The sequence below is a fragment of the Chelonoidis abingdonii genome, chromosome 2 (genome assembly GCF_003597395.2).
Source record: "Chelonoidis abingdonii isolate Lonesome George chromosome 2, CheloAbing_2.0, whole genome shotgun sequence".
In the NCBI taxonomy this organism is placed as follows: domain Eukaryota; kingdom Metazoa; phylum Chordata; order Testudines; family Testudinidae; genus Chelonoidis; species Chelonoidis abingdonii.
In genome coordinates, this window is record NC_133770.1 from 130,461,841 (window position 1) to 130,476,138 (window position 14,298).

Consider the following 14,298-nt stretch of genomic DNA (forward strand, 5'->3'; position numbering starts at 1 on the left):
TCTTATTGGAGAGCCCAGAGCTGGGGTGGCATGGGGGTGGGGGGGAGAGCCCAGGGCTGGGGCGGGGGCAGCCAAATTTCTTTTTGCTTGGGGCGGCAAAAAACCTAGAGCCAGCCCTGCTTCCAACCCTAATCTTCTATGATCTCCCACATGTGTTTGGTTTCAGACTGAGTCCCTATGCTGCTCGCCTGTGTGCTGCTTTGGTTCCTGCACAAGTGATTGCCCATTGGCATGGCAAAGTTTCCTGCAATGGGGGAAGAAATAAAGCTGCTCTGCCAAAGAACCTTCAGCAGACGATTGGTGAGTACCTCCAGAAAAGTCTCCTAGAGATCTTTCTGGAGAATTTGCATAAAATCTCAGTGTGCATTAATAAACTTTTCCGCAGGGCCCCCGCTGCATAGGGGAATGGGAAGCAGATGCAATCACTGCTAGTCATGTACATTTCTATCCTTGACTCACTTCTAACATATAATGAAACAAAAGATAGCTCTACCTCATGTAACTGAGCAGTATCAAATTGAAATGAGTACTTCCCAGAGCTCCCCTCTCCTGCATCATTCATGCCAGAGCCAGAGTGCTGGGACTGGCTTGAACCCTCCAGAGAAGAGATCTGGAGAGTTCAAGAAGAGATCCTGGCTCACCTCACTACCGGATGACCCTGTCACCTGTTCCACCCTCATCCTCCAATTCTACTTCCTCATCCACCACTTTGTCTTTGGGGTTGAGTCTGCTGACTGCTGTCTTCTGGCGGCCATTTACAGCAACATAAGCAAGTGCAGTGTCTCCACTGACACTCAAGTATAAGGGGTAGCCGTGTTATTCTGTATCCACAAAACCAACAACGAGTCCATTGATACTGTGTTGATCTAGCTTTGCTGCAAAAGGCTCTACACCTCTTGTTGAGGTGGTTTTATTTTGATAGCATAGCAGGATAGTGAAATTGATGGGAGGAGCATTGCAGTGTGTACACCTCCACTGTTTTGTCAAGGAAAGTTGACTTTTGTGGACAAAACTGTGTTGCATAGGCAAGGCCTGAGGCAGATGGATGTCTATTTCTGCCCAGTTTGTGTATCCTTCTATACTACTGGGGTTAGGTAGCTAAACACCTGGAATGAGGCAGCAACATGCACATTCAGAGATAGAAACAAAGGGAACTTTTACAGCTGAAATGTAGGCACACTGATTTTTTGTGTGTGTGCCTAAAGCATTCAGTGGCAGCTGAGCTAGGGTTTTGTTAATACTAAGGATACCTAAAATCTGCGACTCAGGTGCCTAAAGAGGCAGGTAGGCACCTGGGTCTTTTGGGGAACTTGCCCCCCAATGTCTCTTTTCAAACAATTCTGCCCTCATATTAGAGCCTATCCTATTCTACCCTGAGAGCCACTGAGGTGAAAACATGGTCTCTTCCGTACTCTGGCTTGCCAAGGATTTTACGAGTTCTCTCAGCTCAGCTGGTGAGTGTGGGGCAGAAAATCATTATGAGCGGGGCGGTAGGGGTGACCCTTGCAAACTGGATCTCGGGAGCTGTATCTACGTAGTAGGGAGGTGCGGGTGGGTGCCTGGCCGGGCCGTGGGCTCCTCCGACTCCCTCTGTGCAGACGCTGAAGTTACTAGACATGGCAGCCGGGGGAACGGTTTGCAAAGCCCAGGGAAAAATCAAAGCCAACGTGTGGAGAGCGCCAGCCACCCCCACTCAGTGAGGAAATGACTCTCACGTGAGGGAGGCGGCAGCTCGGGGACTCTCACCGCGCTCCCTGCCGGGGGAGGGAACACCAGGCGCCGCCGCCGCCGCCAACGCCCCGTAGCTCCCGAGTTCTGAGCGCGGAGTCTCGGCGCTGCCCCGCCGGAAGACAATGCCCACCAGTTTCACGGTAGTGCCGGTGGAGGGGCAGGAGCCGCAGCCCAGCCGGCCGCTGGAGGACTCGAACCAGCAGCTGGCGGAGTGCAGTTCCGGGGAGCCGGGTGAGTCAGCGGGGCTGAGCCCTCCCCGGCACTGGCGGGCGAGCGGGGAGCTGCGGGGGTTGGGGGAGCCGCACACCTGAGTTAGGATTAAGACACAGGAGGAGCCCGGCTCTGCACACAAAAGGCCCTGCCGGCGGCAGCTCCTAGCCCAGTCCTGGCTCTGCTTGTGGGCAGTGTTTCCTTTCAGTTACCTGGAGGCAGCGAGAAGGGCTCAGTCTCCGGAGTCTCCTCCTCCTCCTCCAAGCAGCGCTTTGCAGGGGCCGTTCAGCCTCCAGAGTACATGGAAGCTCTTTTGGCCACTAAACGTAACTGTCTGGCGCACGATCCAGGTGAACAGGTAGCTGCCGTAGGGTATTGGCCTGTAGTGCTGGGAGGATTGTTGTGGGGAGACTTCTCCGGGCGCAGAGCAGGATGGGCCAGTTCAGTGGCTCTTGGCATATAGGATTGGATTCTCTTTGTTTCTAGTTGTTTCTCCAGGTGGTCTTAGAGGAGTAGCTCTACCACAGGGGTAGGCACGGGTGCTGAAGGCAGCACACGAGCTGGTTTTCAGTGGCACTCACACTGCCCAGATCCTGGCCACCAGTCTGGGGCTCTGCATTTTAATTAAATTTTAAATGAAGCTTTTTAAACATTTTAAAAACCTGATTTACTTGACATACAAGAATAGTTTAGTTATATATTATAGACTTATAGAAAGAGACCTTCTAAAAATGTTAAAATGTATCACTGGCAGGTGAAACTTTAAATCAGAGTGAATGAATGAAGACTCCGCACAGCACTTCTGAAAGATTGCTGACCCCTGGTCTGCTATGTGCTTTTGCTGGATAGGTACATAAGGAAGGAGGTGCTCTCTGGAGGTGGACTGGAGCTGCTAGCTTAGATGGGAAAAAGAAATGAGGCAGTGGGCAGGATGTCCAATGGAGTAGAGCAGTGGTTCTCAAACTTTTTCACTGGTGACCCGTTTTACATAGCAAGCCTCTGAGTGCAACCCCCCACCACAAATTAAAAACACTTTTTAATATATTTAACACCATTATAAATGCTGGAGGGAAAGTGAGGTTTGGGGTAGAGGTTGACAGCTCACGACCCCCCGCATGTAATAACCTTGCGACTCCCTGAGAGGTTCTGACCCCCAGCTTGAGAATCCCATGGAGTAGAAGGAATAGAACAAGTGGTTGACAGTACCTCATAGATTAAAGAATCAAGTGGCAGGGACTTATATTATGCAGAAGAGGTTGTGGGAGGTGTGCTAAAAGTATGTGGGGCGGGGGAGAGAGTGGGGAAACAAAATGAAGAGCAAAAGTAACCAGTGTGGCTATTTCTCCCCTCCCTCCATCTCCAAAGAAAAAGACAACTGGAAGACAGATACATAAATGCTACTAATTTTAGAAACCCATATAAGCAATTGCTCTAACTTGCTACAGAGATGAAAAGGAGGGAAAGTGGCTCAATAGGAGGGAAGGTGGTCTGCATGACTGCAAATATTGGGGAGATGGTATATGTTATCTTTGGTAAATATGGGGTTCACACCACTACTGCCCTTAGACCACATATCTATTTAGCCATGCATCTGCTGGCAAGGACCATACACAGATCATTTCCTGCTGTGCTGGACAGTTTCCTGCTACTAGGCAGTAAGGTGTCAGTAATTTAGGCTACTAGGTGCTGCTGTCAAAATTGCATCTGCCTGAATGGTAGTTGTTCAAGTTTGAGGGAAGAGCAAGACGGTACATTTGTGTAAAGGAAAAAGGAGGGTCTAGTGAAACTAATCAATTCTGTAATGGGGTTAAATAGTCATCTTGAAGATTTGCCTTGAAAATGATTGAGTGCAATGGAACAATATACTAGCAATCCTTTCCCACAAATCATCCTTCTTTAATTGTAAATTCTATTAAAATACATTGTTCTTCTTTGGGTGATTGCTCATATCAATTCCAGTTAGGCGTGCCATGTACATAAACAGAAAGTTTTTCCCCTAGCAGCACCCGTCGGGTCGGCTGTGAAGCACCCTGGAGTGGCACCTTCATGGTGCTCAATATATGACCCTGCCAACCTGGCGCCTCCTTGATTCCTTGTTATCACCAGTGACGATCATTGGAACTGTGGTGTCTTGCTTAGCAAGTCCTACCACATTTCCCTAGCTTCATTGTTTTTTGTTTTCTATACATATTACTGTGGTAAACGTCTGTCCCAAATCTGGACTTTAGCATACAAAATCTGGGTGCTTACTGTGAACCTCCCCAAGCTTATACCCAGCTTGGATCTTATCTCGCTGCCACCAGCCGAAGTTTTCCAGGGTTTCGGCCCCCTCGGGTTCTCCACGATCTTTCCTGGGGGACCTCCAAGACCAGAACCCTGGTCTCTATCTCATCCCCAGCTCCCCCCTTTCCTGGTGAGTCTGGGCGATGCTATACTTAACTCCTTGAATACAACCAGAGAGCAATCCTAGCTTCCCCGAGCTATGCATTCAAACTAGTCAGCTTCACACAGAGATCATCCTCCTTTGTCCCGTAGCCTTTCCCGCCCTGGGACAAGGAAAGTAAGAACCAGAGCTTGGGCTTTTCCCTCCCCCCTAGCCTGGCACAGAAATCCTCTCCCTCTGCCTCACTAGGAGAAGAAACTCCCACAAGTTTAAAAAGAAACTTTATATAAAAAGAAAGAAATACAGAACAATATACTGCATTAAGAACTCAATACAGGAATATGGCTTAAAGAAAATAGGAATAAACAGTCTGATTTAAAGATAGCCCATTAAACCAGTCCAGCAAATCAACACCCATGTAAATACAAATCAAGCACATCACAGCCGATTACTTTGGTTCTTTGTACTCAAAGTGATAGTAGAATACTTGAAAGAAGATGGAGTTAGAAGAAAGCTTGTTTACTCACAGCCGAGGAAAACAAAAAGACCGCGAGTTTCCAGTTCCCTCTCAGACTTTAAAAAAAATCCAGGTCTCTGATTGGTCCTCTGGTCAGGTGTTTGGTTCCCCCTTTGTTCACCCTTTACAGGTAAAAGAAAATTAACCCTTACCTATCTACTTATGACAATTACTTAGTTTTTAGTTAGTATTAGTAGTTAGCAGTTGGGCTGGGGGGTTTACCCTCTGTCCCAGCCGCTTTTCCTTGGGAGGGCTTACATGTCCAAGTCCCAAGGGTTCAAGCCCTGCAAGTCCTGCAGCAAGCCCATGCCAACAGGTGATCCCCACAGTGCTTGTCTAAAGTGTCTGGGGGAGGCTCACCAAGTCGAGCGGTGCAAGGATTTGTAAGGGCTTTTGCTCCAGAAAAAAGGAGCAAGACTTTTGACTCAAGACTTATGGAGGCAGCACTTAGACCTCAGCCTCCGGTGGCATGGGAAGACCTGTGGCAAGTTCTTACAACACTGCTCTCCAGTGTGGTGCCACTCCCAGGATCAGCTTGGCTCGGCATTGCCCTGGCCTTTGCAGTCTCAATCCTGGTCTTCAGATGCAGAGGTGGAACCTAGATACTCAGAGTGGAGCTGACACCGGTCAGGCCATGGATGCTCTGAGGTGGAGGCAGGGCCGTAGCCTGCAGTGGCAGGGACCAGCACAGTGGCCATTTTGGACCCTGTGGGCATACCACCATGAACTGCTGGTGCCGGAGGCTTCCACCAGTCACCCCACCCTTAGGGGTCCTGAGGAGGTGCTGTGCCCCTGCCTTCTCACAGAACCAGGTCCAGTTTCTGAGCAGAACCCTGGTCTACCTGGTCCAGTCAGTGAGACAGGAGTTTCCTGATGAGCAGGAGGGACAGGAGAACCCTGTTCCCCCTTTAATCTCCTTGTTTTCCTCCCCAGACAAGGCTGTTGTGGGCAATTCTGTCTCCAGACTGCCCACCATAGATAGCTGCACCCACCAGGACCTCCTTTGCAGGGTGGCGCACAACATGGCTCTGCAGGCCAAGGAGGTGGTGGAGTCAGAGGACCCGCTGGTTGACATTTTGGCCACGGAAGGTCCTTCACGGGTGGCCCTGCCCCTCATCGTGACCATACAGGCCAATGCCAAGACCATCTGGGAGGGCACTGAGAGGAAGTATTTCGTTCCATTGAAGGAGTACGAATACCTCTTCATGCCACCGCAGCCTTGTTCATTGGTGGCTGTGGCAGTGAACGAGAAGGAGAAGCAGGGGCAACAAGCCCCAGCATCTAAGTCCAAGGACACCAAGTGCTTGGACTTATTTGGGGCATAAGGTGTACTCGATGAGTGGCAATCCTGAGTTGTAGCCCCATCAGCAGGTAATTCTGAGCTGGTATAATTTTAACTCCTGGAACTCGATGCTCAAATTCAAGGAGCTGGTGCCAATGGAGTCCAGCGACTAGTTTGGAACTATAGTGGAGGAAGGCAAGGTGGTGGCACGGACCTCTTTATGGGCCTCACTGGATGCTGCAGCGTTGGCAGTGCGCACCTTGTCCTCTGGTATCTTCATGAGGTGTAGCTCATGGTTTCAGGCCTCCGGCCTTCCTCATGAGATTCAGCAGATGATGCAGGACCTACCTTTGATGGGGCGGGCCTGTTCACGGAGCAGACTGACTCTTGGCTGCATAGCCTAAAAGATTCAAGGGCTGCTATGCAACCCCATGCAAACACTTCAGGCCCCAACAGCAGTAGCAGTGCTCCTATCCTCCTTGGCTGAGGCAGGACTTTTACAGAAGAAGTGGCAGGAATGGCAGAAGGAAGCCTTCCAACCCCGCTTCCTGGCAGGACCAAGGCCCGACTAAATTATCACTGGGTTCCGAGCAGGCCTTTTGAAGGGGCACCCGAGGACGGTGCACCAGCCTTGATTCCAGATTCTTCCGCATCTTTTCTGAATTGTCTGTCCCACTTCTACTGTGCTTGGTCACAAATAAATTTGGACTGCTGGGTCCTCTGCACGGTGAAAGTGAGGTATTCTCTCCAGTTCTGCTCCTACCCTCCCTCCCATCCCCTTCACCGTCCCTTTTCAGTGACCTCTCTCACGAGCAACTCCTTATCCAGGAGGTGCAGGTGCTCCTTGCCATGGGAACCATGGAGGAGGTTCCTCAGGAGCTAAGGGGCAAGGGATTCTACTCCAATACTTCCTAATTCCCAAGGCCAAGGGGGGGTCTCAGACCCATTCTAGATATGTGCGGACTCAACAAATTCATGGTAAAGTTGAAGTTGCACATGGTCTCCCAGGATCCAGGAGACTGGTATGCCGCCCTCGACATGAAGGATGCATACTTCCATATAGCAATTCATCCCCCACACCGGTGCTTCCTATGCTTTGTAGTCTACCACAAGCATTACCAATTCACTGTCCTGCCAATCGGCCTCTCAACAGCCCTCCGGGTATTCACCAAGTGCATGTAGGTTGTGGCTGCTTTCCTCTGTCGATAGCAGGTGCAAGTATACCCCTACCTCGATGATTGGCTGCTCAGGGGCTGCACCAGGGGGCAGGTGCAGTCCCAAATCCGTTTAGTCAGATATACGTTCGAACGATTGGGTGTCCTCCTCAGCTTGGGGAAGTCAACCTTGGAACTGATCCAGGGAATAAAATTCATTGGGGCAGTGTTAGACTCAGTTCAGGCACGAGCTCTTCTGCCAGAGACCCAGTTCCGAGCCATCACGTACATAGTTCAAAGCCTCCAGCAATTCCCAACCACAACAGCAAGGGGGTGCCTGAGTCTCCTTGGTCACATGGCGACTTGCAATTACATGACCCGGCATGCCAGGCTGCAGCTCAGACCTTTGCAGGCATGGCTTGCCTTGGCCTATTGCCTGGGTGCAACAGCTTGAATTCAGTGGTCGCAGTACCAGGGCGGGTCCTCCCATCCCTCCACTGGTGGCTTAACCCTCAGGCAGTGTGTGAAGGAATCGTTTTCCACAACTCTCAACCTTCCTTGTCCCTGGTTACGGACGCGTTGTCTCTGGGATGGGATGTGCATCTGGGAGACCTCCAGACACAAGGCCTGTGCTTGCAGGACGAGCTCTCCCTACATATCAACATCAAGCAGCTGAGGATGGTGCGGCTAGCCTGCCACACCTTTCAGGCCCAACTACAAGACCAGTGTGTAGCAGTTCTAATGAACAACACCACTGCCATGTTTTACATCAATAAGCAGGGTGGAGACCGTTCTTCCCCCCTATACCAGGAGGCCCTCCAGCTGTGGGAGTTCTGCACAGCCCACTCCATTTACTTGGAAGCATCCTTTCTACCAGGAGTTCAGAATATGGCTTGGAAGCTTCATGGCTGAGCCCCATGGAACTTCTGTGCTCAGAACAAGTAAGGGAGGTCCTCCTCGGCAGCAGGAGGAAGCCCTCCACAAAAGCCACGTATCTGGCAAAGTAGAAGAGATTCTCTTGCTGGTGTGACCAGTGTGACACCCCCCACCCTCTAGGCACCTGTACCTCTCATCTTGGAGTACCTCCTATACCTGAAACAGCAAGGCCTGATGGCGTACTCCATAAAGGTACACCTCACTTCTATGTCAGCCTTCCACCCAGGAGAGTCTGATCAATCTGTCTTTGCCAACCTTATGGTTGGTTGCTTCCTCAAAGGTCTGGACCACCTACGTCCCAGATCAGGCAGCTTGTCCTTGCATGGGACCTTAACCTGGTCCTCTCCAGGCTCATGGGGCCCCATTTGAACCACTGGCAACCTGCTCCCTCCTGTATCTGTCATGGAAGGTAGCTTTCCTGGTTGCCATTACTTCTGCGAGGAGGGTGTCTGAGCTAAAGGCCCTCACCTCTGACCCGCCTTACATGGTTTTCCACAAGGACAAGGTGCAACTGAGGCCACACCCGGCCTTTCTCCCCAAAGTGGTGTCGTACTTCCACGCCAGCCAGGATATTTTCCTGCCTGTCTTTTACCCTTAGCCTCATGCAAGTAACCAAGAGCAGAGGCTGAATTCCCTCAATGTTCAGCGAGCACTAGTTTTCTAAATCAAGCTCACTAAGCCATTCAGAAAATTGAACCAGATGTTTATAGCTGTGGTAGACCAGATGAAAGGGCTCCTGGTTTTATCTCAAAGAATATCCTCCTGGATCACATCATGCATCTGCACATGCTATGAACTGGCCAAAGTACCGACCCTGGCTCTTATGGCACATTCCACAAGGGCCCAGGCCTCATCAGCAGTGCTCTTGGCCCAGGTCCTGATCCAAGAAATCTTCAGGGCAGCAACTTTGTCCTCTGTGCATACCTTCACCTCTCACTACGCTGTTGTCTGGCACGCCAGCTTTCGGCAGAATGGTACTACTATCAGCGTTTCCTTAATTCCACCCTACTACCTAGGTAAGGCTTGGGAGTCACCTACTTGGAATCGATATAAGCAATTATTAGAAGAAGAAAAAATGGTTATTCATCTCTCATAACTTTGTTCTTTGAGATGTGTTGCTCATATCCATTCCAAACTGGCCCACCTTCTCTTCTGCTGGAGTAACCGGCAAAAAGGATCTGAGGTGGCGCCAGGTCAGCAAAGTCATATATTGAATGCCATGAAGGCACCATTCCAGGGGGCTCCACAGCCAACCAGACGGGTGCTGCTAGGGGAAAAACTTTCTGACGACTTTGCATGCAGCACATGCACACCTAATTGGAATGGATAGGAGCAACACAACTCGAAGAATAACGGTTACGAGAGGTGAGTAACCATTTTTTTCCTCCAAGTGGAACATATTAGAGCAGAAATTTTCAAATTGTGGTCTTTGTGTCACTGATGGGTCACACAGTTCTGGCTCTTCCCCTTGTTTCCAGTTGCTAAACTGCTTTAAAACAGCTATAAATACATTAAATACTTTTCTTGTGTTATCTTTCCCTATAAAAAGGGCCCTACCAAATCCACAGCCATGAAAAAGGCATCATGGATTGTGAAATCTGGTCTTCCCCTATGAAATCTTTTGTGTGCTTTTACCCTATACCAGGGGTCGGCAACCTTTCAGAAGTGGTGTGCCAAGTCTTCGTTTATTCACTCTAATTTAAGGTTTCGCATGCCAGTAATACATTTTAACCTTTTTAGAAGATCTCTTTCTCTAAGTCTATAATATATAACTAAACTATTGTTTTATGTCAAGTAAGTAAGGTTTTTAAAATGTTTTAAGAAGCTTCATTTACAATTAAATTAAAATGCAGAGACCTCCGGATAGTGTGAGTGCCAATGAAAATCAGCTCACATGCTGCAGGTTGTCTGCCCCTGCCCTATAGTATACAGGGAGACCAGCGTTTCTCAAATTGGGGGCCCTGACCCAAAAAGAAGTTGTGTGTGTGTGTGTCACAAGGTTGTTTTAGAGGGGTTGCAGTATTACCACCTTTAGTTCTGCGCCGACTCAAGAGCTGGGTGGACGGAGAGCTGTGGCTGTTGGCCGGGTGCTCAACTCTTAAGGCAGTGCCGGCCAGCAGCAGCACAGAAGTAACGATGGGAATACCATACCATGCCATCCTTACTTCTGCGCTGCTGCTGGCGGTGGCTTTGCCTTCAGAGCTGGGCTCTTGGCTTGCGGCCACCGCTCTCCAGCTTCCCAGCTCTGAAGGCAGGGCTGCCGCCAGCAGCAGTGCAGAAGTAAAGGTAGCAGTACCACCCCCCCCTACAATAACCTTGCAACACGCCCCCCAACTCCTTTTTGGGTCAGGACCCCTATAATTACAACTCTGTGAAACTTCAGATTTAAATAGATGAAATCATGAAATTTACAAATTTTAAAATCCTGTGATGGTGAAATTGACCAAAATGGACCATGAATTTTGTAGGGCCCTGCATATAAGAAATTGCTGTAGTTACTACAGGAATGTTAGATGACCACAGATGAGAAGACAGATGGTGCTCAAGGCGGTCTGGATTAACATGCTCTATATTAAGAGTGGCCAACCTGTGGCTCCAGAGCCAGTGCGGCTCTTCAGAAGTTAATATGCAGTGTCCTTGTATAGACACTGACTCTGGGGCTGAAGCTACAGGTGCCAGCTTTCTAATGTGCCAGGGGGTGCTCACTGCTCAACCCCTGGCTCTGCCACAGGCCGTGCCCCCACTCCACCCCTTCCTATCTCCTCCTCTGAGCCTGCCATGTCCTCGCTCCTCCCCCTCCCCCCAGAACTTCCTGCATGCCATGAAACAGCTGATTGGGAGGTGCAGGGGGGTGGGGAGGCGATGACTGGCAGGGCTGCTGGTGAACAGGAGGCGCTGGGTGGGGGGAGCTGCTGGGGAGCTGCTGATGTATTACTGTGGCTCTTTGGCAATGTATATTGGTAAATTCTGGCTCCTTCTCAGGCTCAGGTTGGCCACCCCTGGTCTATATGATGAAAAGAATGAGAACCCACCGCTATACTAATTGATATAAATTTTTATGTGCATCATAGTATGAGGGCATAAGGAGGGAGGGATAAAGGAATGTCTGACAAATCAGTTCCATAATTTTCAACTACATTTACTTGAAGGTTGTCTAGGAAGATTATAAAGCGATTTAAGAATTTAGATGGTCTGAACTCATCTTTACAATGCTTAAAAACAATTCCAACACGTATCATTATTATACCTCTAATATAATCCCTGAATCTCAGGAACCAGATACAATTTTAACTGTACCCTCTGGAATTACTTTCTGTTCTTTGTTGGGTACATTGTTCTTCACAAGTTTGACTGTCTTTATTCCAGGCTATATTTAAAAGGTTCTGCTATTTGAATATGCACTTGAATATGAAAAGCATTGTATACTATCTAACTGAATTTATATACTCCAAGATCATTTTGCGCCAGGTTTCACTAATAGTGAAGTGGTCATTCTGGTATCAATCAACCTCCATAGATCAAACACTGAAAATATTAAAATTACCTTAATGGATAATGTTTCTTAATTTATTTTTATATATGAAAAATAAAATTTGTACATGTACATGTAATAACTTATTTTACACGTGGCCAGTTCTGCTAAAGAATATTATGTGAAAAAGGATATATTTATTGTCAAAATCTTCGTAAAAAGAAGAGAGAGGAAAATGAGAGGCAAATTGCGGAGAAGGGGGAAAGACTGTGGTAATCAAATTGTCAAAACATCTAACTCTTCTCAGCTTCAAGTGTTGCAAGCAGAAAAGGGATTTAATTTCTGCCATCTTCTTGGCATTGGTGGTTCTACTCAGAGAATCACAGATATCAAAAGTGAACAAGTTGATTTATTATAAAAAAAAGCGAATTTCAATGGATATTTTCAACTTTAGTCTATTGTGGAATGATCCTAGCAAAGAGTAATTTATTCCTATAGTTTTTGTTATTAATGCATTGTCTGCAGTCAATATTCTGAAGGGTTTTTTGCTTTTGTTTTTAACTGTCTGCCAGACAGATTGTATTAATTTCAGGTCCATTTCACGTAATGAAAGATTAAAGCACACTTTTTTTTTTCTCAGACGCCTTTTGGATACATTTTTAAAACACTTTGTTTTGTTCAGTATATTGGATGACACGAACAATACAAGAAGGGAGCAACACAGCAATAATAGAGTAATAGTGTCAGTATTTTCTAACTGTGGTTAAATCAGGAGCAGAATACTCTGACACTTCATGGAATGGAAGGTGGTGATTCAAGACTCCTTTTCCATGGTATTTTTTGTTTGTTTGTTTTCCTGGTGATTTTCAGTCTGATTTTTGTTTTTAATGTTAACAATTTGAAGAAATTTTGTTTATACTTAAGGCAGAAATGCATTCATGAAAATTATTAGAAAGCATTCTCTGGAACAGATGATGTAGTTTCCTAGACAGGAGTTAGCTGTCAGAGATAGAGAAATCATTTTAGTTTTTCCATCAATTCTGCGGCAGAATTTTACCAAGTGTCTTCTGTAAATATTTTCTAGCACATCCAGTGAATGTTTTACACTTATCTACATAAGGCTTATATACTAGAATTTTGGTTTTGTTTAACTTTGTTACTACTGTTTTCCATTACGGTGCAGTGGTAGTTAAACTAAAGCATAGTTAAACTGAAATCTATGATGTAACCTTAACAGGAGATTTAAACCTTTATTTTGCAAAAATGTCACTGAAATAGTAAAAAATAACACATGGAATATAAATTTTGAGTACCATTTGACTTTTTCATGGTGGATTGATGGAGAATGAATTGATGGCAGTTGCATTAGATTGTCGAACCCTTCTTTGTCATCCTTTTGCAACAAATGCAAAAATTCTCTGCAATCTGTTGTATGTCTACATTATTGTTCCTTATGCTGATTGCTCAAATATCAGTTATACATTAGTAGTATTTGTTCATTGATCATGTTATACTATTTTAGCTATAATTGCACATTTGTGTGTGAGGCTGAACCCCACTGACATTGATGACAATTCTGCTATGGTTTGAGCAGGGAGGGACAAAAACTATTGCCAAATACCTCTGAGCCTAGGAGAAAATGTCCTGAGCTGGGAAAGAGGAGACCAGGAATTCAAATCTCACTTCTAAGGTCGGTTTAAATTCCCATGCAATTTACTACCCTTATTATTGACTAAGACCATGTCTATACTGCCACTTATGTCAGCAACACTCCTCTAAGCGACATAAATTTCGCCGGCATAAGTGACAGTGTGCCCAGTGGTGCAGCTCCATTGGTACAGCTCTGCTGCTGTAAGCTTGCTAGTGTAGACATCGCCTAAAGGTATGTCTATACTTAAACACTACAGCTGCGCCACTGCAGTGCTTCAGTGTAGACATTACCTATGCTGATGTGAGGGGTTCTCCCATCAGTATAAGTAATCCACCTCCTGAGGAGGCAGTAGCTAAGTCAAAGGAAGAATTCTTTCGTCGACCTAGTGCTACTTGCATGGGGATTTAAGTCATCTTAACAATGCCACTCAGGAATGTGGATTTTACACACCCCTGACTTACGTAGTTCAAGAGACCTAATTTTCTAGTGAAGACCAGGCCTCAGGACATTAATTCCAATCTAGGATACCATCAGGTAATTGCTGCTGAACACCCCACTCCCCTTGTTAAAAATAAGTTACAGCTCTTATGCAAGGTCACTGCAACCCAGAATTCATATCTCTAACATGACAAAACCCAGTCTTATTCACTGTACCATGCAGTCTTTCAGAGTGTCTTCACCAGTTAGTTATCCTATTTCTAACCACTATGAACCACACCTTTCCCAGACGAGGGATAGAACCCAGGATTTGTGATCACCATTATTTTACTGCTGATTACTAAATAGTTGTATAATCCTCTGGGAAAATATTGGGTCCAGTCCTCTCCAGTGGTTAGTCTAGAAAGGGGCTAGCAATTACTCAGTTGCCCAAGTAACAAGGGTCCAAGATAGCAATCTGAAGGTCAAGGGGTTCAAACATAACTGCTTATCTGTCTGGGAGGATGGCCTGGTTGCATGTGATT

At 47.0% G+C, this 14,298-nt stretch overlaps 1 protein-coding gene across 2 annotated transcripts in view; it reads left to right on the forward strand.

The window, feature by feature from the left end:
* Window positions 1-1,772: 1,772 nt before the first annotated feature.
* The window catches only part of SLC12A7 (solute carrier family 12 member 7), a 277,582-nt gene continuing 265,056 nt past the window's right edge, over window positions 1,773-14,298 (forward strand). For both annotated transcript variants that reach the window (XM_032803704.2, XM_032803706.2), the window contains exon 1: window positions 1,773-1,962. In XM_032803704.2, coding sequence (XP_032659595.1) covers window positions 1,854-1,962 — 109 coding nt within the window. In that variant the 5' untranslated portion in view covers window positions 1,773-1,853. The remainder of the gene's footprint in view (window positions 1,963-14,298) is intronic.